Raw genomic sequence first — 24,073 nt, 5'->3', positions numbered from 1 at the left:
ACGTCGCGTCGCTCTGCCTTTCTTTCGGTGGCAATTCAAGCCCGAGCCGCCTTCCTATTGGCCTGCCGCACCGGCTTTTCTCTGTTTGCCCGAGCGAATAATAGCGAAAGCACGGCCGGGCCACAGTCAGTCAGTCAGTCAGCTGTTTGCTCAAGTGGATCTCGCGCCGGCTCTGTAGCAGCGCAGAAGACGCGGCGTGCAGCTATACACTTGCTGTTGCGCAATTGCCGCACCCCATTCACGGGTAAGGCGGAAGACTTCGGCGCGAGATAATTTGTTTGCACTTGGAATAAGAAGAGACGAAATGTTTTTACAAATTGCAGTAAGAAAGGCGATAATAATTAATTCAAAGTGTGCGAACCACCGAAAGGCGAGATATTGGACATTGCGCAATCATCTCGAAGTTGGCAGCAATCGTGCCCTTTGCGACTAACGTTGTAAGACTTAGTATATTAGAAACATGGGTAAACCTGTTTTACCTTAGAATATGAGAAATATTAGCTGAGCCACGTTTTAAAATAGCCATTTTGTTTTAATGGCTTGTGTTACTTTTGCAGAAACATATAAATAAAACTTAGAAAGCAAGACGAAAGAACTACATTCCTCCAATTTCGCTTTCTTTGCTATCGACCCTATCGAGGAACGAACCATTTTCACATCCAATCCAAGACACCGCACGGAATCGACGAATGGTTGCCATCGACCTTTACGCATCAGCAGCAGAAGACATGTCGAACGGGGAAGGCGCAGAGAAATCGGCCGGCAGGTTCAACCACTCTAGTCCCTGCGACCCGTTCCTGCCTTCCAGCCCCATGCAGCAGCAGCAGTCGAACTTCAACAACAGCAACATCGCCAGTTTATCGGAAGGCGACTCGGGCAAAGTGGCCTCTGTGTACTGCTCAGCGAGCGCAACCTTTTCGCTACCCTCCTTGGAGAGCGCGCTGTCCGAATCCTTTCCTGAGCAGAAAAGCTTCGAGGCCAGTCACCCCTACACAAGCTACACGGACTCCCTGATAGGCGGCTACTGCAGCGCCGGCGAGATGCCGTGCGTTGTTGCCGCCCAGCTCCAGCAGCAGCCTGTCGAGCAGCTCAGACCCGAGGTAACTGCCTCGCAACAAACCGTTTGCTCGCTGTCGTCGTCGCCGGCGTCGCTGGCGCCCAGCCCACCTCAGGAGCGGAAGCCCACAGCCGAAGAGCTGCAGTGGCACGCCCAACAGCAGATGCTGCACATGCACGGACACAAGCATAAACAGCAGCAGCACCAACATCTGCAGCCACAAGTGGAAGCTCTGCAGCAGCTGCAGGCCTCGCCCCCGGTCCAGGACATGGGACGCTTCAACGTCGAACACTCTTCCGACGAGGATGAGGTCTTCGAGAGTCTGCTGTCCAACATCCAGTTCAGCGAGTCGTCGGTCCTTTCCCATTCCTCGTCAAACGCTACGTACCCGGCCCCGATGTTCGACGACTGCTTGGCCGTAGACACGCAGGCGCCGTTCAGCACCGTGTCGCAACCCACCTTCAGCACTTTCTCCGACGCGCAAATGCTCGCAAATCAAGGCGGAAATTTCCAGTCGGATCCGCACGAAAAGATCGACTTCCTCGCCGGAGCGGTCCGAGACTTCCCGCTTAACGCCAATAGCGCGATCTCGCAGCAGCCTGTGTACGTGGGAAACGTCGTGAACACGGCGGCGAGCCCCTTTGGACAACCGTGCGGCGGCGGCGTCTACCCAGGCGCCAACGGCTCGCAGTTCTACTCGGGCATCTTCTTCGACGCGCAGTCGGACAGCGGCTCACTGGGCGAAAACAACTTTTCCGACACGACGCTAGAGCTGACCAACGAGAGCATACAGGCGCAACTGCTCTGCTCGAAAATTAACAGCTACGCCGCACAGGCAACGAACAAAACGCGCAGTAAATCGGCCGGGTCGACGCCGAACGAAATGAGGGCGGTGTCTCAATGCAGCACACCGAGCCTGCCGGGAGAGGCCCTCGACGCGCTTCCAGACAACCAGCTGACACAAATGAGTGTGAGAGACCTGAACCGGTGTTTGCGGGGACTAAGGTAAACAGACAATGGCAAGGGTCATAATAGGCGCTTTGTACACACCTCACCCCCAATCGCTTTGCGCGCTCTTGCCCTGTTTAATCCATAGTCTGTCTGCAAATGTTACGACCATATAAAATCGTCCCCGTGGTGCAGTTGACTGTGCGTCGGCCTGGCACAGCTAATAAATACTTTTAAATCGTCAAGTTGACAATGGATGTAAAGTTAATGCTAATAATAGCAGGACTGTTTACAAGCTAATGGGGCAAACAGTACAAAAGTTTTAAACGTAAATTCAAAATAAAAAAACACCTGTAAATTAAATATAATATGAATAAAATTTAGTTCAACTGGCGACTTGAAAAACAGTGATTTTGATTGTTATTTGAGAATCTTGTGCGATACACGAGTTTCTAATTCGGATTTTTTTTGCCTTTTCCAGCAAAGACGACGTTGCTGCACTAAAACAGCGGCGAAGAACGCTGAAAAATCGCGGCTACGCCCAGAGTTGCCGAACCAAGCGGGTCATGCAAAGGCACCTTCTGGAAAAAGAGAAGAGCGTTCTTCAATTACAGGTGACTGCCTTTACTGGGCAATCGAGCGTCATACAAGTTACTAACTTAGTCGTACATCCTACCCAGTTGCTACAAAGTAATTAAACGCCATACTGGAGGCGTCCGTATAAAAGCAAGCATTTAAAATTTGAAATACTACTTTTGAAAAAAAAAGGCTTTTTGTTTAAAATACTGAATTGACAAAGCCTGCGATGTGTGCTAAGCAGAGTGGTTCGCTTTTGTAACGCCAAATTTGTTTGTTTCACAGCTCTCGCAGCTCCAAGAGCAAGTAGGGGCTTTGGCAAAAGAAAGGGACGACTATAAAACTAAATTCGAGCACCTGAGGAATTTCATCCTGGATCAGCAGCAACTCCTCAAGCCAGCAGCCTCTACCGAGCGGCAACAGCGACTGCAGCAGCAGAACCAGCTCAAACAAAGCTCCAGCCAAGAAGTGTACCAGTCTTAGGCTGTTTGCTTTGTGACGCCGGTCGTACCTCGTTCATGCAATGTGAGGACGCTTGAGAATAGGCCGCTGGAAACAGTGTAAAGCCGGAAGCGTCTTTTCGGAGAGATCAAACAACAAAATCGAGAGCCTGCTTAAAGTTTGTAGCAACCGGAATTCCATGCTGTACCGAATTTTTATTACTAACTTAAAAACAGTTATTTTATCGCTAAGCCTGCGTTACCGGTCGTAAACAAATTGGTGAATATGCATTAGCCGACGCATCGTTTATTGCAGACCATACAGTCCTTAAACTCGTGACGGTGTAATAGTTTGCGAAGTACTTACAACTTTCAGTGTTGAAACTCGAAGTCGCGACTATATTTTCCTCGGCCGTGCTGCAAATCCGTAGTTTGACTCTAATCCCGCCAGCCTTACAACGTTTCCCTCCAGCATATGTGTTTAATGCGTGTGAAACATGTTCAGGGCTGTAGTTACTGCTACCCTGCCGCACTGAACATTCCATCCCTTGTACGAACCATGTCTTCGACAAGGTACAACATCTATGACACAGCAATATTGGCACCACGTAAAAATCCAATTGCAATAGAATGACTCAGTTTGTAACTGCCAAAAATCAAAGTCTATATTGAACGGGCCCCATATCGAAAGCTGGACGAGGAATCATTCTTTGTGAAACCTTAGCTGCTTATTCTTTATCACTGCCAACTTACCGTTTATTTAAATTAAAAAAAAATGAACGCACATCCAAGCGAGTATTAGCAAAATTATTTTTGAATAAATATTTCATATAATGAAACACTGCTTTAAAAGCAAAAAATTTCTTATAATGAACTGTTAAATTCGCCCAATGTGTAAAATAAAACGTAAGTTCAATCGATCTACTAATGTTTATCGGCAGATATCTTTTCTCAACAGTAACGAGTAACACTGTATTAATTTTTGAATTACCAGCAACCACTGAGTTGCCAATTTTGTGTACATTTTGACGTATCACTGCAAAGCTAAAATTTTTGACAAGTCCTGATATTTTTGCTTGTTTGGTATGTTTTCAATTGAATCAAAAAACACCTTTCATGGTGGGTTATACATCCACTCAAAAAAAATAATATCCAGAAGCTTAGCGCCTTTGATTAAACACTTATCTTTATCAAGTATCTATTGTTATCCTATTATAAACTTTCTATATTTAAGTTAAACCGTCCTCAATTAATTTTTAAACTTTAGATAAGAAATCTGTCAGCAAATGCCAGCTACTGTTCTGCATCCAAATGTCGTTGGGTATGTTTAATTTTTTTCCGCCAAAGGAATAAGAAGTCACCCCCAAAGTGTATTTTGCTTTTTTTTTCATTCCGTGAATCGCCGTTGCAATTATACGTACAACTGTGTGGTGGTATAGGAGAAAATAAGGCCAATTGTGTTCATTTATGTATGCAGACGTTCCAATCGCTGTTTTGCTGACGAATCTTGCCTTAATTCCCGGGGTTTTTCACTTTTTTGTAAAGTTCCCGACGTTTGGTTACTGCTTTTCTTGTTTCATGTTTCGTTCTTCTTTACGATGCGTTTGGCATGTTGTGTTCCTTTTTAACTGTGACCCCGCCTCGTCTTATAGGTGTATATCCGCCGCCCGTGCAGAGCGACTTGCTCCAATTTTTCATTTGAAACCCTAATGTTTGCCGCGCATATATGTCGAGGACCTAATACATTATAAGATTTTTTTATGTATGTGTGGCGTCTTTTTCTCTTCTTTCTTTCCTCTACCCCAAAACAGCAGTCTCACAATAAATATTTACGTACATAAGACGTGGTGTTGATTACGATGAGTCAGTCTGGAACAAAACGGTCCACCTGTGTGGTAAACAACTTTAAATTTTTTTTTTATAATCCTGCGTTAATTTTAGGCCGACCCTGTTCTTTGTAATAAGATTTATTTTAACTTGCAGCACAACCAAATGTGTTACCAGGTTTCGACAGTCAAATAGTGAATTTGATATAGCATACACTTAAAAAATAGGAAGGTTGTATTGATAAAGCGAATTCCAGCAAAGTTTTATTACCTCGTTTTATACCTTGCCATAAACTTGAACAAATAGAGGATCGTTATTGAAATACGGACATTTAAGTTTTTACGTATCACTAAATTATCACCAGTAAGAATAAGTACTATACTTTCTGAACAATCGACTATTATTTGAAATAATGTACTGCAAAACAATTTTTTCCGAAATCTATCGTTTTGTGATATAGTATGTTCTTTGTAAATAGGCCTAAATATTGTAGGCGTTTTTGGCTCCAGGATTGGTACAATATTTAAAGAAGTAACAAATAGGCTATACGCTTACAAATGATAGAAACTTTTGATGTCACTGGCCTAAACAGGGATGTCTTTCAAAAATCCCAACCAAGCGATCTCAATTTCTAAAATTTGTTGTTAAACAGCTTTTAGTTTTTCCACTTGGCCAGTCGAAACTTCAAAACACTGTGCTGACGTAGGTCATAGCTGGTTTAGAGTTGCGAATTGTTGACTAGCAACATGTGCTACTGAACGTTGTTTTTTATCCTTAAGCTTGAGCATGTTAATCTCGTGTTTGTCTCGTAAGTAAACACATAACAGCGATATCAATTAAGGGTTGAAAGGTTGAATACAAACAATACGCCATCCAATAAGTTTTAGTGGGAAATAGGCACTCTGCAATCATGAGAATATTTAATGTAATCTATTTGCTTTGCAAGAAAGTTTCGCGTAATTTAACTCTTCCAAAGGTCAGGTACCCTTTTTCTATGTACCTAATACTAACAAAAACCTACCAGATCAGGTGTTTACCGCGACTTGTATCCGGTAGCGGGCGGGTCCTATACTGCAAAACGCATTGTTAAAAAAGTCGAAAAATGGTTTGAGGCAGGGCCATTGTCCAAGATCATGCATCTTTCCAATTGTCATGTCCATATAAATCAGCGTAATCAAATTAGTGGAAGGCCCAACTTGAATTTCTCGACCTGTTATTGCAGAAGGCGTGTTGACACTTCGACACTCTCACATTGTGCGCGATCGGGCAAAAGCGGTACGACCATATTCAAACAGCGTAGAGCCTGCGTCGATATTTGTCCGCGTCTATTAATAGAATAAGGGCTAAATTGGAAAGGGGCGAACTTACCTGTAGCGCTGCTGCGCTTGTTTGTCCTAAGCAAGCGCAAATTAAACTGAGGAGCGCCGCGTCCTACGCCAAGTCCTTTGTGGCCCCTGCAAACACGATTTTCCGATACAGCTTGGCGGGGCAGCCGGCGTTCAATGGGTGAATTGTGCGGGCTGGGTGTTCAGTGTGTGCCTTTGTACAGTTTAAACGAGAGATAAATGTCTATTCGAGCTCTGGTTACAGAAAGCACAAAAAACGACAGTTCGCCAGCGGGAGTTCGTAACGCGATTCCGCACGTATTTCGACCTGGAACCGGCCGCTGTTTTGTCAGTAAAACAGGAATTCGAAGTTAATTTACTTCGTTAGCTATAATTCCACTGATTACATGACGTTAAATTGGTTAAGGAGGGAAGAAAACAGAGGCAAAATCATTTTTATTTAGGTATTAATTCCTTTTCAGCAATACGTGAAGGAGCATAAATTCTAATCTAAATGCTCGGCGGTTTATCTTATAACATTAGGCCAAAAAAATCTGTATTATTGGCTTCTGTTTCTCCTATAAAGCCTCGCGATATACCGATTGGTTCAAAGCAATGCAGTCCGGCGGCAGCGTGCATTCCCGACAACCGCACTCAATTATAGGCTATAAGGGTGGGGGTCTTGGGCCGAGCAAAACAACCGTCCCATCTCGCAGTCAAGCTGTCCCTTTGAGGGGCACGACCGAGTCCCGTAGCCAGGCAACATCCGTCAGTGGGCTGCGAACCTGTTAGGCGCGCAAATCACAAACGCAGGAAACTCTGGACCGAAATCCGGGCTGCGGGCGGCGGGTTAAGGCCCTGTCGCTTTGACGGCGCGATCTAGCAACGGTTTGACATGCCGACAAAGGCTGAGCAACGGCACATCGAGATGGGACGCGGGCTCTTTCGACCGATCGGCCTGTCAAGCCGAAACGCTACTGCGCCGCACTTCCTCCTTGATGCAGCAGCTCAGGCGTTCCGCGTGCACCGCATCTTGATCGAAGGAAAACGTGGATAACACACATATCGCATGTGAGCCGTCAAGCTGCAGCGATTAGACGACGGCCAACGCTCGTGTCAAATTTACAACCGCTTTCCGTTTGCATTAGGGAATTGTTGTGCAAAAATTATAGTGATCGTAACCAACAATAAACCAATTCTTTGGCATGGCGGTTTAAAATCTACTATGATGCAAACTTAGGCTATGTCGCACTTACAAATACATTTACCCGGCTTTTAATTTATAACACTTTGCTTACTTTTTTGGAAAGGTTTCTTTTGATGACGATTGAGTGGGTACTACGTTGGTCTCGAAATTGTTTCTTAGGTTTTGTGGAAACAGACAAGGCAAAAAGGCTACACGAACCCTAAACGTTTAATGTTTGTATTTCATTATTGTTTTTTCGAAGTAATCATGGGCATCACATATTTTTATGGAAGGGATCAAATTCTATCTAATTTAGAAAACCATTCAGAAAGTCACCTATTTGATTAGTTGCTTTCGCAGAAGTGGTCGTCAAATGGTCAGCCGTTTTAAAGGGCACATTGATCAATGACATGCCACGATATTACATTCGTACGAATCAGTTTCGAATTTAACTACAAGTAAGTCTAAACAGCGTAGGGCTTCTCAACTTTGCATGAAGAAAATAGTTTGATTTCAGACTTTGTTTAACGAAAGTATAGTCCGCTTCATGCAAACAGGGCATAGAGTTCTCATGAAGTCTATATTGGCACCGCGACAAAATCTGGCACCGTGACCCGCGATATCAACGCACGTCCATTTTGTTGCTACAATTTGACCATTTTTTCGTTTCGCAAATACCGCAATCAGAGTGAAAGACAGAGAAGTGTGGCAAATAAAACCGTGTGAGGACAAGCAACATACCTTCCTATTTCACCAGATGAGCCGGTTCTCTTCGTTGAAGTTTGCTTGTTCGACATTTAACATGTTCACACTCCTTACGCACCGGATCCGAAATGTTTGATTAACGAAAGCCTTACAAGCCTAGTAAACTCTGGACTCAGCCACGACACAGATCATTTCGTTTAAACAAATATTGCAACTAAGCTGGTTCGAACACGATGCCGCATTGTGCTGATTTAAATCATTTTATTGTCAATAGGCAAAAATATGAACATTTAAACGCGAGTGATTCATGGGTCATCTAAAAATAGCGGCGAACTTCGTGATATCGAACAGAAACACCGTTTTCACAAAGTTCAAATGAGGGGAGAACCAAAAATAGAAAAAAAGCAACATTTTTCTTTTTACTCAAACAACATGCATATAGGGACTTGGTTAAAAAAATGTTATACTCAAATATTTTTTCGTGCAATTTAGGTTCAACAGTAAGAACACTTCTGTTGTACATGAAAAAAACATCTATCACCAAAAATAGCATAATTAACAACTTGATGTGTTGAATAATAGGTGTGTGCGTTGACATCCTGCCAACAGCAAAGTGAGCTAAGTTTAGAAAAATAAAAACGCTGAATACGACTTTTGGTCTAGGACAAAGAAAGAAACATACAGCTAGAAGTATCATTTAATACAGTTCGTTGTCTATATCAATTTACTCCCATCTTCAATCCCGCATTAAACAGCAAAACTTAGAAATGCAGATCGACATTATACCTATTTGTGCCGCTTTGCTATGCGTAGTATCGGCGAATTAAATCTGTAAATTCGCAAAGCATTCAAAGCAATCATGCCGCCGGCAAGACAAAACATCGCGGGTCAGCACAACTGAATAGTTTGTACCATCTTATTCTTGGCAAACAGTTTTATTTTAGTGGGTTGACAGGGCGACGTTTAACGATTTTCACTGAATGGAGGGTGCTGTTCTCGTGATGCTATATTGGAACATATCCGCCTTGCAACCGCCGATTCGAAGGATTAGCGCGGCTAATTATATCACAAAAATACCCTGCGAGGAAATCTTTCGCCAAGTTTAGTAATGTTTCAGTAAAGACTACTTGTATAATGTGAAATACGCAAGGCTTATTATGATCTAAGATCCCCAGTTTGTTGTTTACTTGCTTCATTCTTATCGAGACTAAAGACAAATTTCCGCTGAAATTTATTGGACAAAATAATGGTTTCGACGGAGCTCGAAAGCGTGATTCATTTTCTTTGCTGCTTTGTTCTAAAACTTGAAAAACAACTACGAACGAAATACAATAGCGTCCAAAATAAGACTGCTATAAATAAAAATGCAAAGTTGTACGATTTTACTTTCAGATGTTGTTTAGTACTCATAGTGTGTGTATGCGTTGTATATCGTTACTGTATGGTTTCTTGTCGAATTTTATGAAGTCGCAATCAAAAAATGCACCACGGGCGGCAAATCGTCTTCTTAGCTGCGTTGTTGGGGTAAATCAAAAGGCGGGACGGGTGATGCTTTAAGCCCCCGAAACTACCCCCGTAACGCCAGGTCGTTTTAAGTGCGGGGTATCGCGTTACGGCCGTTCGCCAGAACTGTGGGTTTACCTTGCTCATTACGACAAACACAGGAAAACAAGTGGCCGCTGTGGGCCCAAGTCTGCTTACGGCATCGGCTTGCGGAAAACAGCTTGTAAAAACAACGGAATATAAAACAAAGCATCGTCACGATGACTGCACGGAAAAACGTCAATGCATCGGAAAAAAGTAAAGATATAACTAAGATTATGGTTCTTTAACGTCTTACGGTTCGAGCGGCCAAATCCGAACATAACTTGTCCCTTTTTTCGCCATATTAACATAACTCGAAGACTATGGAAGTTCGACTATTCGGGGTGGTAAAGAACTTGAGTAGAACACGTTTAACATTTAACACTTTGCGTTCCGAACACAAAACAAGTAAAATCAAGCTTGGCGCGGCGAACTCAGCTTAACACTGTGGCATGCGCATGCAGCACATTACGACAGGACGCGAATTTCAAACGAAAACAAAAGCACGTCAAGCGTCGGAAATCGTGCTGCTCGAGTCTCGACTGCGATTGTCAGCCTGGCCGCGCGCGATCTCCTTTCGTCGCGCTCTCAGACGGTCGGAAATCAGGTCTTCCGTGATCGTCCAGAGACGTGCGGCGGCGGCGGGATTCGAACCGTCGACGCTCGTATCGCAGACGCAGCAGTTGTTGAAGTAGAGACCACCCAAACCTTCGAGCTCGGGCGCCGCGGCCGCGTAGACGCTGCACGCCGCTCCCTGTTTCTACAAAGAAGCAAATTGCTTATAAGGATGCGGGTTTGCCTTTGGACAAGTTGTCCTAATATGGGCATTTCAGGGTGGGGTTTGTCTTTACGGCAGGGCTGGCCAAAAAAAGGAACCCAAATCCGATTACCGAGTACGCCCTGAATTTCGCCCATTTAGGTAACTCAAATAAGGTGGATATTAGGTGATCCACTCATGCTGGGGTCATACAGTTCATCAACCCACAATAGTTGGCAATATTTTTACCATATAGTATTCCACCTTTCTAATTTACAGTTTGAACCTATCAGTTTGGTGTTGCAGTTTTACTCGAGTCCTGAATGGGTCCCGAGTCCGACTGTAGCAAAACAAATCGAGTCCCGAGTTCGAGTCCAACTCCGCAGTCCTGTATTAGCCAGCATACAAGCGACAAGGATGAACTCCTATGTTGGATGTATGTTAGACGCTATGTACATTCTTCACGGTGCACAATAACTAAACTTGCGTTTTTGATGGCCATACCTCTAATGAGAGCAACTCGAGTGCATTGGGCGTATTGCACTTTTGATGAAAAATATATTAAAGCAGAACTGTGACAGGTATACATGTCGGGCCCAACAATAAAACGAAGGGTCGAACAATTAGTGGCGACTGGCAATGTGTGGCCTGGAAACACGACGGAATTGCTGATAACGCGATATTTGTAGCTTGAATCTCAATGGTATTTTAGGATGGGTTCAACGTTCGACCTAGGAGTTACAAGAAACACAACTAAGCTAGACTGAATTATAAAGCCCAGAGAACAGGCGAAGGATCAAACAACCAAACAACATTGCATTAAATCATCTCGTGTGTAGTGTAATCGCTAAAAAAAGTATGACTGGTTTTGAATTGAGGCCGAATCTCGCGATTGCGTGGGACGAGAGGCCGCAAGTTTTCCAGTTACCTGGAATGATAAGTGATGAGTAACCTAAACAACGAGGGAATGGAAATAGCATTAGTGGCAGTCGCCTCTTCAGTTTCTGCTCCTCGGGAAGTGGTTCAAATCGGTATATCGACCTCCCGAACTTTCTAACGTCTAAAGTATGGTCATGACCAACGCATTCCGATCAGACTGCTGCGGGTCTTCCTCCTAGAGTCTCAAAAAATTCAGATCCAGCTGACGTGTTCGCACAACAAACAAAATAGCTGCCCGACGTACCAAAATAGACCCGAAAAACTCCTTTCGCAAAAAAACGAAAAAACATTTAGCAACAGAAGCAGGCAAAATCACATGATGCGCGGCAATCGCGGCAAAAGTCTGTTGTGCCCGTCCCCTCTCGCATCTCTTTCTTGCAACAATGCGGAGTGCAAAGTGCCGTCGGCGGGCCAGCCGCATTGTACTGAATGGCGTGCGCACACGTCAAGGCGGCGGCAGACGTAGGCGAAGGCACGGGACAGCAACAGGGATCCGCGTGCTGTGCGCAACGCTTCGGGCCGCGAGTAAATAAATCGACAGACGGCGGTTTAATCTGCGCCATAACGGCACGAGCGCTATAGGTAGGCGCGGTTCTTATTCTGTCGCGGATGCAGCCTTCCTGCGATTCCAGCGGCCTTGGCCTTCGCATTCCGGCGACTTGTTGTTTATTCGGTTCTTGTGGGTCATTAGCCGGCGGTCGCAGGCCGAAAAACGGAAATCACGCGAGTGGGAAAGATTACAGGCGCGTGGCGTCGGTCCTGTTTATAGTTGGGTGGCAAAAATACGCACGAGCCAATTACTATAGGGACTTGACGATGCACTAGGCACGAAACCGGGAGATGAAAATATGCTTACTCGAATTGTACTCCCTACTCCGATGCCACCATTTTCGTCAATTTTTCACTAATCACACCAAATCGCCCAAGTTCGACTTCCTGTTTTTTCCTTAAAGTCATGAGCCAGCATTTCGAAGACTCAGCGCAACATAAGCCACCTTGGGAAAAATAAAATCGTGGAATTGGCCCATGGACAACGAAAAAAAAAGATTGTCTTGTAAATGCCCCGCATATTGCCACAAAGGTGGTGTCGAACAGAAAAACCGAGCCGATGTGATTTTTCTTTTACCAATATGCACACCAGTGACATCTATAAATCTTATATGCAAACCAGTTTCCATTGTAACTCGACTAGACATTTGAAGCCCGATAAACTTTCGGTTATATAGTATAACTGGGGAAAAACAACTTTCTTTTACGTAGCCTGGTAGGATTTAAAAAAACCTCCTGAAACAGGTTTACTTTATCAACGTATTAACTTTATTAAAAAACGACTTTTTCCTGTTTAAAAGATAAAACTCGTGGCACTGTAGCTATTCTTGTTACCTTGACCTAATGAAGCAGGGTTGTGTGAATGCTGAATTGCAATATATTAACAGTACCGCAAAAATTTCAGTTTTTACACAATGTAGTAAATTTCTGCAACCGTTGCATCTAACCGTGTTTACTTGAAAGGGTAATTCTAGCGAAAATAGCCGCTCGTGTGTTTCTCCTGTTTGCAGGTTTTGTTAAGAGGGTCTTAGATGTTGGGAAATAAACGCAAAATAACATGGTTCGAACGGGTTCGAAAAAAACAAAAGCAGGTACATCTGGCAAAGATAGTGTGCTGACGGCAGCCGTTTCTTGGTTAATTTTGCTAAATCGCAGAAGGGGGGAGGGGTGGGTGGCCTCTTTGATGTCTTGACGCGCAAACGGTTTGGCGAATGCATCGCGTGCGAATGTTGCCGGACTCGTACAAAGCAAACCGCTCCAACTATACATGCGTGGACACAAGTTCATAGAAAAAAACAAAGTATTGAGAAAATCGACAGGAAAACACTCCGGGGCCGTCGCTCCCTGCGTCCGCAATCCTGAGTCCCCTAGGGATCGTACGCCTGGGGCGGCCGCTCGGAGGTAACCCCAGGCAGTGTGACGTCAGGCCGTGACGCGCTTGCAGGCGCGTTGCGAACGCGAAACGCGTCACGGCGTTTTGCACGCGGAACGCCGGCGGCTACCAGCGAAAAAGCACAGAAGCAACTGAGGATGGATTCGAGTCGCGTCAAGAATTACAAACGAAATGCCGACAACGTTGCAAGCGATAGGCACGAGATAACGCGAAAATGTTTCGCAGGTCTTTCAGGGCAAGGGTTAAGTCACTTTCGCTTGAGGTGTGTGTAAAACTTCCATGCGTAGTAAAATGGTATGAATTCGCTTTGTTAAAGCTGACCACAGCGCTTGTGGTGTTCAACAGGACAACTAAAATAATAGCAAAAAAACTGTTTAAAATCTCCTTCGTGATAACGATAAGATCAAACTGTGTTTAAAACTTACCCGAAAATCACTTCGTTTAGTTTTCAGCAACTAACTCATTTCACTCCAATAAGAGCATTTACTATTCATCCGTATATAAAAATCTAATGAAACATAAAGCAAATAGCTCGCAAATAGAAACTCAAAACTACCGTTCTGCCAACGTTTAGCACTGTGCAGGTACCCAGGACACACTTGGGGTGAAATACACGCTGAATGATTAAAAATTACACCATGCATTTTGTTAATAAAAGCTTGAGAAGCGCACCGCTCCGAACAAAAATCAGTAAGGTCTAAAACTTTTAATACAAATATGCATTTCGCCTATATATGCATTTTGTTGTGTTTTTAGATGATCTCTCATCGGATTGAAGACTGTTTTGCCTAAACATGTAAGCGACATGATTTTCCGTTTCTAAATTTTCTAGGTAGATTTTTTATAACCTAATTAGCAACCAGAATCGTTTGTTTTTACCATTCACATGCACAAAGATTGTTAATAATTAGAAAAAAAATCTATTGCAATCGACACAATTTAAATTGGCGACACAGTAGCATCTTCTGCGCTTTTTTAAAACAGGCGCATTTAAAACTTTAAACGGATTTGAGTGTCGAGGCTGAATGGGGCTGGCAACCGTCCATGTCTGGCGAAGCGAGCAATGTTTGGGGTCAATGCACTAAGAGTTGAAATGGGTCGAAGAGTTGAAATGGGTGCAGCTTCTTGAAAAATGGCTCATTTTGCGATAGCTTTAAAAATAACATTATACATTTATAAAAATATGCTTTCAAAAATTGTAATGATTTCTCAACTACAAATATTCCATAGAACAACACATGGCTGGTCATATGATAATTAACATTCTAAATCATGTTAAAATAAAACAATATGCGCCGATAACAATGCTTTCTTGCTAAAGTGCGATTGAGATATCACACCACGTAAAGTATTGACAACGTTACCCACTAAAAACGTTAAAATACCCCCTGTGGGTAATAACTCACGGTTTGGGAACACTTGGTCTTGTGAAGCTGCAACACCGGATACCTCGCAAGTTTGCCCGAGGTCTTAACCTGCATGCAACGCGCTAACGGTTCACTGTGAAGGATGCGTTTACAAACAGCGCTGCATTATTTGAATTGGCAGCGGGCTGGAAAGTACACTTGACTTTGCAACACCTCGAACGCTCGTTACAATACTAGATGACGACGTGGGCCACACTTTGTCGATTAATCACCGTACGTTTAGCGGAATATTAAGCGTTTAGCGCAGTGGTTTTCAACCTTTTATGGCTTGCGGCACCCCTCAGAAATAATAAATAGATTGTGGCACCCTTAAAAGATTTTTCCGTAGGTAAATCACTAGAATGTCACAATAAACGGAACTGGAACAACACACATTAACTCTGCACATCGTAAAGAGGTTTAATTGATTTATTCCACTTTATTAATCTTACAAAAAAGTTGTAAGAGATGAACAAAAATTAGATTCAAAAATATCTCTCGGTACCCTTGGGCATTAGAAATGACACGCGGCACCCCGGTTGAGCACCACTGGTTTAGCGAAATATAAAGCGTTTTTCCACCCCGCACGTATGCACTGACAAAGTTTTGTGGCTCACCTTTGCCCCAGTTGATATTCCGTCATGGAAGTGAACAGCAAATAAAAAAAATGTAAAAGAAACTTGCCACCGCTAACGTTGGTAATTTTTTTATAGAAGGTAAATAACTTTGACCTTCGAATATGTTTACGATTTTTCAAGGTCCCCTTGGATAAATCTTGTATTTTCTTCCTGTAAAAAATTGGTCCTTAAAAGGGTAAAAAAACTAGACAACGACCTGTCTCGAAATAGATACGGTAAGGCAGGACAAACAAAACCTAATCTTATCATATTTATCAAGCATAAGGTAAACGCATGGCACAACAACAGGAGGAATGAGGTTATCGTCTTGAGCGTATGACGTGTTATTTCATAATAAAGTTGACAACTGCGATAAAATGACTCTCTAAAATGTGTATTTATTTGCTAGGTTAGCATCACATTATGATCCTGCATTATGAGCTTAAGGCAACTGAATAGGCTAAAATATTTGAGTAAACGCCAAGAATCGAGCAAGGATAGCTGGTGCAATACAAGACATCCCACATCTAAAAAGGCAGCCGCACTCGCTTTGGACAACTGCACAAAGCAATTCCTGGAAAACCTACTCATATCGTGACTTGGTTTTGCAACGGGTGAACTATAACAAAACACAACAACAAAAACGCCGTTACCGCGCGACACAAAAAAGGGGAAATACACTACTCACTCACGTTTAACAAGAAAAAAACACAAAAAGCAAAAAAGCCAGATGGAAAATATGAAAGACGTTACAAAGGATGAGCAATAGACAAATGCAGTTCATTTTTTTATCATTTACTTAAGACTTTTAAAATGGCGTTATGCTTCTCGATTGTGCGTTTTGGCGAAATTGATCATCCTCGATGTCACAAACTAGCTATAACCGACCGACAATTACTCTTTGACTGACAACTTTATTGAGGCAAAAAATGAGGCAAAAAAATATTGCGAAATCCGTGCTGTACATGTCTTAATCCGGTGCGGCCGGGGACTTTCTCCAGAGCAAGCGAGAGAGAAGACAAAATAATGTTTGTCACAACACCAAGACGGTAAAAACCCGACGCGACTGACCGATTTGAGACCAAAAGTCCAACAGGGCGATTGCCTTAACAAGAAACGTCAATATACGAGGTTGCGGTGCCAGTATAATCCCATGCGAACAAAAGCTTACACGCGGCAGAGACGCTGCAAGCACGCACAGGTGCCGGTCTTGACACCAAAGCGACCTTTTTAAATCGGGATTAAGGCAGAGCTGTTAGCGGTCAAACTTCAGGTCGCACAGATCAAGTGCTGTTTCAAGCTCGGACGCTCATCTGCTAAATGTGGCTAAACGGGTGATTGTGGACATAAACACTGGACTGAAAGCAAGATTCAAAAATCTGGAACATTTTGGCGAATAATGGTTGGAGGTTGCAGTAAGACGTAGTAAGATTAATTATCAATACCCATACAGAAGTGTAGGTATCATTTTGAACGTTTTGAATAAAGAGTTATTTGCCTACGTCTGTATGGGCTTTGATATTCTTACTACGTTGTATGAAAGACTTTAATTTGGCGTAGCGACAAATTAAGTGAAGGTAATTAAACGATTTCGTGATTTTAAAAACAAACAACGCCACACCTGTCACTAATTTCAAACAACTTTCGACAGTCATGCGTATAATCATGCTTATAATATAAAATCAAAAAATGGTGGCCACTCAGTATCGGAAAATCGAGTTTTGGATTGCTAGGATAGATGACCTAATCAGAAAGAAAAATACGATTATTTGGAGCCTACCGTTTTGCATAAAATCGTGCATTGCTCGGGGCTTGGTGTAGGTAGAATTTCGCAATGGTACCAAGCACTACCTTACCTACATTTACACATAAGCAAATACGAGTGCGCCTCTTCAAAACCCGTCCACAGAATCAACCCTTAATCGATTGTGTTCAAAGTCACGTTTTCTATTTTTCGAAATGCGCAAATGAACGTCAACAGCCTATCCTTACAACGCCTACAGTCGATCGGCCACAAGACAATGCAAAAATCTTTCCAGTGGCCCGTCCTGGTACTCAAATCAATCCAATCGGATTACGGCGAACACGCGCTTTATGGCTCGAACTTGCGCCGCGTCAAAACATGATTCGATCGGCCGCGTACTCGTGTTGAAACGTGACAACCTACGTAAAGGCCAGCGGCATTCGGCGGGTGATCTCCCGAACATCTTACTGCCGCGTATTGCCGCGTAGCACCGCAGCAAGATGAATGTGCTTCTCTATGCCACACGCAAGAACCTCTATGCGCGCCGGGCATCACACGACAATCGTGTTTTCGCCGGGAGTTTGCACGTGACGTCATGGACGCCTTGACGTCAGAGCGAATACGCGCGCATCGCCGGGGCGCCTGTTTGACTACGCGACCCAGTACAGGTGTTCTTACATGGGTCGGGCGGTTGGTAACGCTACACTAGTTGTGGTTATTTGCTTGCCTCGAATGGCCACTACTTTCAAGATTAGGAGCAAAACATTTTTTTCAATTGCTTTATACACTTGGGCGGTGCGGTAATTCCTTCACAAATGCTTTTTTCAAGTCACTATGTACGTCATTAGTTAGGGTACGAAAAGTGTAAAAAATAAAAAAGGGATAAATAAGGACTTTGACGTTGTTTTTTTTTAGATTGTCACCTACAAAAATTGAATAGTTGTTCATACCACGCATGCAGTCGGCAGTCGGCAGTCGGCAGTCGGCAGTCGGCAGTCGGCAGTCGGCAGTCGGCAGTCGGCAGTCGGCAGTCGGCAGTCGGCAGTCGGCAGTCGGCAGTCGGCAGTCGGCAGTCGGCAGTCGGCAGTCGGCAGTCGGCAGTCGGCAGTCAAAAAGAAACTCGTGTGCTCCCAGACAGAAAAAAATTCTTTCTTTCTTTCTATGAGAGAAAGTCGCGCATCTCAAGCGAACGCAGTCGCAAACCGGTTACGGGTGAGCAACTTTTATTTTTAAGGCGTTTGTTAGCAATTCTGGATCGATAAATGTCGCTACATATTTTGCTGCTGTGTATAAAAAAACGTGTGAAAAGAGTAATTTAATTTCAATCCTTCAAGGGACGACCAGCGCTTTGGTGTAAACAATAGGCTCAAGGCGATAAAACATAACATGTTATGAAATTTTTTGTAACCGAACGTGTGCAACGTTCCAAGTAAAGACTTAAGTTTAAAACTTTTAGCAGTATATGCAACCACGCAATTTTTTGAACACTAAGCAGATTTACTTTTCAAACGAGGTTTTCTTTCGTTGGACGTCAAATACTGCTACCACACGGGTCGTATACTAAACATACTTTGAAAAAACATCAGGAAACCTACACGCATATCGTACAACAAGCAATGCTGTGATGTAGATTGAGGCCAAAGTATAATGACTTCTTACAATGGGTTTAACCACGCAATACTTGGCAGAGGTCGCGAAATATTGCGTTCATTGCAACAGTTTAACAGAAAGCATTTGTTTTTTCAGTGAGGATTTCTTACGTTTGACGCAGTTTAGCACCGGGATTACGTTTTGCTTAAATATCGCGCTATCAAGCAAGTCTAAACAAATTGCTGCTACAACCTGAAGTTTTACGTTTGAGAGTTATTGTCAATTAAAAAATGTCAAGGGTTTTCGTTACTTAAAATATATATGACATGCTTAGCCAAGTGTTGTGTGCTATAGTCGATTATTTAGTCGTACCATTCAAAAACATCACACAACAGTGGTTGCATGTTAACTCGAAAGGGCGGGCGTGCGACTTCTCGCAAAACCTCTTGACGAAAAGGGTAAAGTGTTTTCACACATTTATAAGGCAACAACTTGCGTAAAGTGCATTGCCTTGGTAAAAATAAAGTTTCATGTGGCAAAGTTCATACTTTTATGTTTGATAGCTTTTTTGCAGTTTGTTTAACCCCGTAAAAGATAGTATAAGTTCGCAAAATATTGCGTTAATTGCAGCGTTTTCCTTGACATTCTTTTATGAGGCCTTAAGACACTTCCACAGAAAACTTACATCAACCTTAACCGAGTTTAAACTAAGCAACATTTGGACTGAGTTAGCAAAATATCGCGTTTGTTGCCGCGCGAAAGATAATTTTAATTGTTTGTTGTATTTTGTTTTGGTCTTGGAAAGCGGAGAATGGACAGGAGAAGAAACGGGTAAAGTGAAATGTTGGCATGGACTGAAAACATTTTTAATGATAAAACTGCTAATACTGAAATAAAAGGCGTGAACGAATGTTTTGCATAAAAGTGCTCCAGCCTGCAAAAAAAATGTAGCTTCGAAGAGCTAGACGCAAAATTCCAGCGACTTAGTTAAAAATTTCAATGGCTACTAAAAAATGATTAGGCGATCAAACGAAAAATACGGCTGGGCCTAATCTACAGATAAGTGCGTCGGAAGGGGTGCAACGCACGTGCTGAGCCCATGGGAGGTGTTGTGGGTTGCATTCGAGTTTCAAGCCGGTGCAGCGCGCATGAACGACGCGCCGCAATGCCACAATGGGAAACCCGACCCGGGGCGGGTTGCAGGCCTTCCAAGCGCCTTTGGGCCGTAAACACGCAAACGCGGCCGCTCCAAAAGCGTTCGGGGTTCTAGAAAAAACGCGAACCGCAGTCACCACCGGTTGCGCTTGGCGTTCGACGCCCACCGCGCCTCCGGTAATCGAGTTCCGGCAGGATTGCACTAAATGTGCGCCGGTAACAAACGTAAACAGCTGTGAGACGTTTGCGGCAATGTCGGACTTTGCGCCAGGGGAGGGGTTGGGTATAAACTTGTGATTCGAATCCCCTTGCCCCTACAGCAGGGGTTCCCAACCTGTGGTACGCGTACCACTAGTGGAACGGGAAGGTTATTTAGGTGGTACGCGAGTAGCTTTTTTTTCACAAAACATGGTTTCACAACTTTATACTTTGTGTATCTGGTTTTGTTTACAAAAAAATAATACCGAAGCCTATTCTAATTGTTACGTAACTATTTATGTTGTTTCGTAACAATACGATCTTCAAAATACAGGTCATGTCAATTGTACGCAGTTGTTTCAAACCCCGTACAACGCTGTGGGACAGTGGGCGTTAAGTATGTCAAATATAGATATATTTTGATTACTCTTGATAAATTTCATCTACTGTTTTATAGCTTCAGCTACATATAGCAAGTTGTAAGCTAAAAATAGGACAATATTTTTCTTCTGAATAAAATACGATTCGATTAAATTAGTTGTTCTGCGAGAAGTGGTACGCGTGGCAGTACGGAGCGTCCAAGTGGTACGATGTCGCAAAACGGTTGGGAACCCCTGCCCTATAGAGACGCCGAAAACCAATTGGCCGCTATGGTCAATTCGAATTTTTGTTTATAGGGGTTTGACAAACAAACGTATTAATATTAATAAAGCGGGTGTTTAGAGCAGATATTCTTACTATTCTTGGAATCGCATTACGGAATCTCGTGCTAAACGCAATAATTAAAATCACGCTGACGAGTCGACTACTGTCTCATCGCCTTTGCATGCCACGGCACTGATGGGAAGTTAGGGTGTAGCGCAGTGGTCTCCAAGGATTGACACCACATGTGTGGTCACCTGAACCTTTTATGGTGTCACTATCACTAACCAATCCCTGCAGTTTTAGTGTATTTAAACCACGAGCATTTTAAAATTGTTAAAACTAATAAAAAAGTCGCGCTCCATGTGTTAAATTTAAATCCATGTGTTAAGTTGAACTTCTTATTTTAGTACACATGCGTAGCCGAAGTTCTCTGAAATTGTGTATAACTTCAGATTAATAACTAATCAATCGCTAGTGGCATTTAGTTTAGGCATTACTTATCGGAAAACAAAATGGAGTCGCATGCAAATGCCTCTTTTTTATTTTTGTATAAATCGGGGTCGGTTCATACAAAGGTTGGAGACCACTGGCACTGATGTAGCGTATACGCCAGAAAGGGTTTATCTGCAAAGCGTTCTAATTGCCAACAAGTGATGCCAGCAGATCGGAAGGTTAAATGCGCATAATGTCGTCGTTGCGCCGGCCGGCGTTTCCAACATTCTGCAGGCTCCAACTAACATGCCTTGTCTTTCACAAGTCGTGCCGAACGGCAGCAAAGGAGGGTGTTTGACGGTAGAATGCCCCAGTTTCGCCCGTGCTCAATCATGCGCTTGCATTTCGAGTATTTTGGCAGCGCCGCCAATCAGAACCATCAAAACAACACGCGATGTTGAATTAAGAAGGCCGCAGCAAAAGGCTTTTTGCGAAAGATGATTTTCCGCAATACAGTTAAAGTCGACTTAAAACACGCTAAGCGGCCTCGGATAGAGTTTGATTGCATAGAGGGGGACTCTTTCCAATCTAATTGATTAAGACACAGGATATTTTTGTATCGCCTTATCATGGCCAAAAAACACAAATTAAAACTCTGAAAGTACAATGCAGCATTTAGGAACTTAAAGTCTAAGCACGACTATACTGAATAAGCGATTCGATCAATCCTTTACAAACCCTGTTTTTATGAATGAACAGTCACGTGACCATTACGAACCTGTGCAGCAATCATAAATCTTCGAAACACAACCAAAACAATGGACATAACGTTCAGGGAGAAAATGTCTGCCGCTTCTCAAATTTCTGTTGAGTTGGCTCGTTTCCCAGCTCCTCGTGCCCTTTAAAGTTATTTCTGTTAAGTTGGCTCGTTTCCCAGCTCCTCGTGCCCTTTAAAGTTAACCCTGTGAACTTTTGCGCCGATCTTTAATTTTGCTGTTGCGAATCTTAATGCGCATGTTGCAAAAGCGATTTTTCTTATAACACACAGAAATGTTAATGCGATCCCAACAAATATTACGCGATATTCAAGCAAAAAAATAATATTGATAATCAGCCAACCTGCATACCTCGAAGTTAGTGAGGTATTAGTTGTAACACGCATGAGCAACGTTATGCACGAGAACACGCAGTTGAGAGAACAGAAGAGTATAGCCCAGCGGTTCGCCCTAGAATTTTTTTTACTCCGAAAAACAGTATGTCGACAACTTAAAAAGCTGCCTTGTATATATTCTGTTTTAAAATGGGCTCATCAATGTTGATTGCAATATCCGGGAAAATCGATTGAATTGTGAGCATATTTGCCAAAAAAGGGAGTTTATCGGGTGTGTTGCTACTTCGAAGCGACAAACAAGATAGAAAAACATTGCTATTTGGATTTTGGTGATGACCCCCTTACGTTGAATGCATATACACTGCAGAGAAGGCATTCGTCATCAACTAACCAACAAATTAATTCGGGCCCAGACGGACGATGCGTCTTGGATTTGACAGCTGTCAGACAATTTATGACCACCTCGCGTGTCAAGTCAGCAGTTTAGAAAGCAAAGCTGGCGATATTTCTACACTTAAACGAGACTAAACAATGTCTGTTGCAGTAATTCATGGCGAACAAGCATTATGCTAGGCATTGGTTCCTAAACCTTTTTCTTAACAACTAACCGGTTGGAATTTGACCATTCTTCAAAACCTAAATTTGATTGAACCTTTACCAATATAGCAACGGCGCTCTAATTTCAGGCTTAACAAATTTCTATCCTGCGCCTTAATTACCCTAGACTAGTTAAAAAACACAATTGAATAAATGCCAAACGAATTAATAATATAAGCTTTAGAAACGAAAATGAATAAATTTAGAAACGAGTCATCACTTGATCAAAGTTTTAGGCTGTGCTTTTTTGTGTTTGACAATTTTGTTAGGTGACGAACAAAACTGTCGCAAGCCCAAATGTAATGTAAAAAAAAAAACACGTCTTTTTTTACAAAATATGGTCTTCTTTTGAATTTATATCCGCTCGGGTAAGGCCCTTAGGAGAACTAAAAAAGCACAAGTGAAATAGAAACGCTAATCGGAATCCGGCGGAAATATACATTTGAGGCCAATTTTGGCGCCCAATTCCACCCGAGGAAAATTGCCAGTTGGCGTGTGGGCAAATCGGCAGTGGACTCCAGCCACAAGGCCCAAATAATAAAAATATCAACATCGGAATAAAACATAGTGCGGAATAAGACCAACATAGAACTAAAACCTAATAGTCGTAAAAGGTATAAGTCTGAATAACAAGTCCTATAAATTTGTTGGAATAAGACTTATACAACATTTTACCAAACCCCATCCCTAAGTAGATCACTCACCCCACTAATAATTTCAGTCCTAACCCATTTTAAAACCCCATCCATCACCCACCAATAACCCCATACAGGGCCCAACATTTTTCTGCTTTAGGTCTTGTTGATTCGCAGGTCTTATTGTGTGTTCCAATCGGCAGTTGGTCTTACATACCTTTACGTCGCCCAATCGCGTTCCGCGCCATGAACGGGGGCGGTTTGACGTGTTACCGCAACTGCGGGGACACGACCCTTTTCCGCGGCACTCAAACCCGACCGATGAACAAAGCCGGAGAATGTCGGTCGCGATGTTGCGCGCGTTCGGCCAACAGAACTTGCACCACTCCTATAAGCCATGATTTGTCATTGGCTATGCCGCACACAAAAGCCCCACGACCGCTAAACGTCGAGGCGCAAATAACGACTTCGGTCATAAATAAACAACGAAGCTGGTGGTGGGTTCATGACAATGACATTGGCACTTCCCGGAATACGATCAGCACCGAAGTCACCTCATGCGGGAGGCAAACGGTGTTACGGCACAGAGTGAACGCTGCCAAGAAACCGCACTTTTCCAAAGGCAGGCGCGTACGCCAACGCCCATGTTTGAGTTTC

General features: G+C 43.2%; 2 protein-coding genes across 2 annotated transcripts in view; one reads left to right on the top strand and one right to left on the bottom strand.

The window, feature by feature from the left end:
• Positions 1-182: 182 nt before the first annotated feature.
• On the top strand, positions 183-4,856 carry LOC146138375 (uncharacterized). Its single transcript, XM_083393413.1, has 4 exons — positions 183-244; positions 558-2,062; positions 2,487-2,619; positions 2,867-4,856. Exons 2-4 carry the CDS (start codon positions 690-692, stop codon positions 3,062-3,064), a joined length of 1,704 nt encoding a protein of 567 aa, XP_083249539.1. The 5' UTR covers positions 183-244; positions 558-689; the 3' UTR covers positions 3,065-4,856.
• Positions 4,857-8,727: 3,871 nt separating this feature from the next.
• LOC146138373 (WW domain-containing oxidoreductase-like) overlaps positions 8,728-24,073 on the bottom strand; it is a 44,697-nt gene continuing 29,351 nt past the window's right edge. Inside the window, exon 10 of the mRNA XM_083393456.1 lies at positions 8,728-10,408. Coding sequence (XP_083249582.1) covers positions 10,157-10,408 — 252 coding nt within the window. The 3' untranslated portion in view covers positions 8,728-10,156. The remainder of the gene's footprint in view (positions 10,409-24,073) is intronic.

This window comes from Ascidiella aspersa, chromosome 7 (assembly GCF_963924565.1).
Source record: "Ascidiella aspersa chromosome 7, kaAscAspe10.2, whole genome shotgun sequence".
Taxonomy (NCBI): Eukaryota; Metazoa; Chordata; class Ascidiacea; order Phlebobranchia; family Ascidiidae; genus Ascidiella; species Ascidiella aspersa.
The sequence above is the reverse complement of the archived record's forward strand: the minus strand, read 5'-3'. Positions and strand labels throughout refer to the sequence as shown.